Source organism: Rutilus rutilus, assembly GCF_951802725.1.
Source record: "Rutilus rutilus genome assembly, chromosome: 25".
Classification (NCBI taxonomy): domain Eukaryota; kingdom Metazoa; phylum Chordata; class Actinopteri; order Cypriniformes; family Leuciscidae; genus Rutilus; species Rutilus rutilus.
The window spans coordinates 25,523,255-25,526,125 of NC_140229.1; the positions used below are offsets into that span (position 1 = coordinate 25,523,255).

The 2,871-nt window shown below is 42.0% G+C and overlaps 1 protein-coding gene across 1 annotated transcript in view; it reads left to right on the forward strand.

Annotated features, from left to right (window-relative positions):
- grin3a (glutamate receptor, ionotropic, N-methyl-D-aspartate 3A) overlaps positions 1-1,846 on the forward strand; it is a 20,974-nt gene extending 19,128 nt beyond the window's left edge. Inside the window, exon 9 of the mRNA XM_084401098.1 lies at positions 404-1,846. Within this exon, the coding sequence (XP_084257224.1) occupies positions 404-740 (337 nt within the window). The 3' untranslated portion in view covers positions 741-1,846. The remainder of the gene's footprint in view (positions 1-403) is intronic.
- The last annotated feature ends 1,025 nt before the right edge of the window (positions 1,847-2,871 follow it).

The window sequence follows — 2,871 nt, forward strand, 5'->3', positions numbered from 1 at the left end:
TGTTGTTCAGATTTTTATGTGAAATAGATCAGGCAGTTCATTAAAAGATTTGACCCACAAGAACAATTCATTCATGATTTCTGCATTTCTCATGAACACGACAAGGAAAGCCAGGTTAGATTTGAAGATTTTCATTGACAGTTTCTCACCCAAATATATAATATGCCTTCAGAACACTTAAAATAGCACACAAGTAAAATATAAATTAGTTTTGTTGCATATGCATGGAAAAGTGCAACCCTTTATTCAAAAATTCTCTTTTTGTGTTGTACGGAAGAAAGTCATATGGATTTGGAATGACATAAGTTTGAGTAAATGATGACAACTATTACTTTGCATAACATGCTTCCTAAAATGTGTATTTATATACTGATATTGTGATATCATTCTTGTCCTGACTAAGCTGCAATGTTGGAAACAACCAACAAATGCCATGGAACTCTTTGGGAACTTCCAACAGCAACAGGCAAAAACTGTCCAATCAAGAGGGACAACAAAATGACCTGGAATGTTCACATTGTAAAGAACTGCTGTCCCCACAGGAGAAGAGACAGCTTCCATTACAGGCCACATCTAACGGAAGAACCGACTTGCTGGGCCTTGCCCAGAACCCAATAGTACAGGAATTGACAGATCTGGAAACACAAATCCAGCTTATCAAAAAGCAACTGCAGCTTGCCATGAAGAAGAAAAAAGATCTGGAGCAGTATCAGAAGACAGAGACTTCGACCGAGTCCTAGACTTGTGGGGAATATGGCTGGAGTTTTATAGGTTACATTGTTCAAAGGCTTTGACCTACTGGGTGATTATTTCAATTGCGGCTCCTAAGGGAAGCAAGACTTTCTCAACACATTCTCTGAAGTCCTTTTTTATTTTTTATTTTTTATTTTAATTTTTATTCCTCACTGAACCGAACCTGAAAAAGGGACAGAGGGAGTCAAATTGGATATAAGCAGTGTGTATTTCTGTATTCCCAGAAGTTAAATTCTGAGGATACCTTGTTTTTATGGGGACGCACTGTAACAGCCTAAAGGGAAGACATTCATGTGTCAAAATGACATTTATTTTAGGTGTCAAACTGTGATGTATGATAGCGTCTCCTGCATATTGATTCTAAGAAGAAAGCCACGCCGTTGTCTCTGGAGTTGTAACAAGAAAGAGTTAACCTTGAACACACGCTGTTAACCTTGAATGGTTATGTTTCTATAAATTAAAATGTCTTTGAGATATGTTTGTGTGAGATTTATTGCTTTCAAATCTTCAAAAGTGTCTTTTTCAATATAATGAATTAATTTGGATGAGATCTGGTGTGACCATGATAGGAATCATAAGGAAATTAATGGTTCTGGTTTCCAATTCTGATTCCAACTAACATTTCCAGTTCCTTTTTTTTTTTTTTTAAGTGAAGGACGAGAGAGGATCAGGCCTGGGACGTTTATGTTGTTGTTTTGTTTTCTGTTTAGCGAAGGGCGATGGGGTGTATGTGATGAGCAGGGTGGGGCCGAGAGCCGTGGGAGCGGAGCAAAGCCAGTGGAGCGATTGTTGATGTGTCACACCGGTCTCGAGTCCCACGGAGGAGCTCCGGAAGGATAAAAAGAGAAGAGATGACAATTAAGGACGAGAGAGGACCAGGCCTGGGATATTTATGTTGTTGTTTAGGCGGAAGTTGTCCATGAGGGGCTGCCGCTTTTGTTTTGTTTTTGTTTTGTAATTAAAGTTACGTTGAACATTCAGCCTTCTTCCCTGAACTTTGCTACACTGGTGCCGAAACACAGGAGGAAGGAGGAATGCGCTGTCAAAAAGCCCTTGTCGCTGTGGGAAATCTGTGGTGCCATCGAGGAGTGACTTGCCGAGAGGGACGGATGAAATCATTGCTTTCTGCTTGAGCATGAGAGGGACGGCTGCCATCGGAAGGAGCCAGAGGAGTCGCCACAGTTTGATGGGGTCTGCTCCTGTCCGCCGTATGGGGAAGAATGGCAGTGAATGGAGCGGGACTCGCTGCCGGATACCGAAATGGAAGGAGCGGTCGCCTCCAGTCAGAAGACGGTGGAGTTAAGGGCCGTCCACAGAGAGATATCCAGTGCCACCACCATTGCAGAGGATTTCACCCAGCTGGTGGAAGACCGGATTGAAGTATGTTTTGTGAACAGGACCAAGATTTGTTTTCTTCTGTTTCTTTCCTCTGTCTCTCCGTATCCTTCTTTCTCCTTTTCTCTCGCCTCGTCTATACTTACCCCCAGGTACTGCGGCCGCCATGAAGGCCATGAAGCGCAGTCTGCAAAGGGCAATGGGGTATATGTGACGAGCAGGGAGCCGTGGGAGCGAAGCGAGGCCAGAAGAGCGTGGAGTGACACCTGCGAGTCACACCGGTCTTGAAATCCACGGAGGAGCTCCGGAAGGATAAAAGGAGGAGTGATGACAGTGAAGGATGAGAGAGAACCAGGCCTGGGACATTTACGTTGCTGCTTTGTTTCTGTTTATGCAGCAGTTATCCATGAGGTTCGCCGGTTCCCACCGCCTCCTTCCCTGAACTATAAACTTCTTTACAGTAATATTTACCACTAAACAACAAAACTTTGTTGAATATCTAAATTTTAAGTCTAAATTAAGTACACATGATGAAAATGTGTCAGTTCCAGAAGAATTCTGTTGAATTTAAATTGCACATATATATTGGACCTTTCCATTATATCACCACAAAATGTATACAGGTACATAACAAGACAGCTAAGAAAATTATATATATTTGTTTGGAAAGAATTACAAAGATATTTCTAATGTTCTTCGACTCCAACAAACAATGCAAGCCTTTACTTCTAAATGGAAAGGACTTTGAGGTTACTGGCGAAAAGCTTTAACAGAACTACAGGC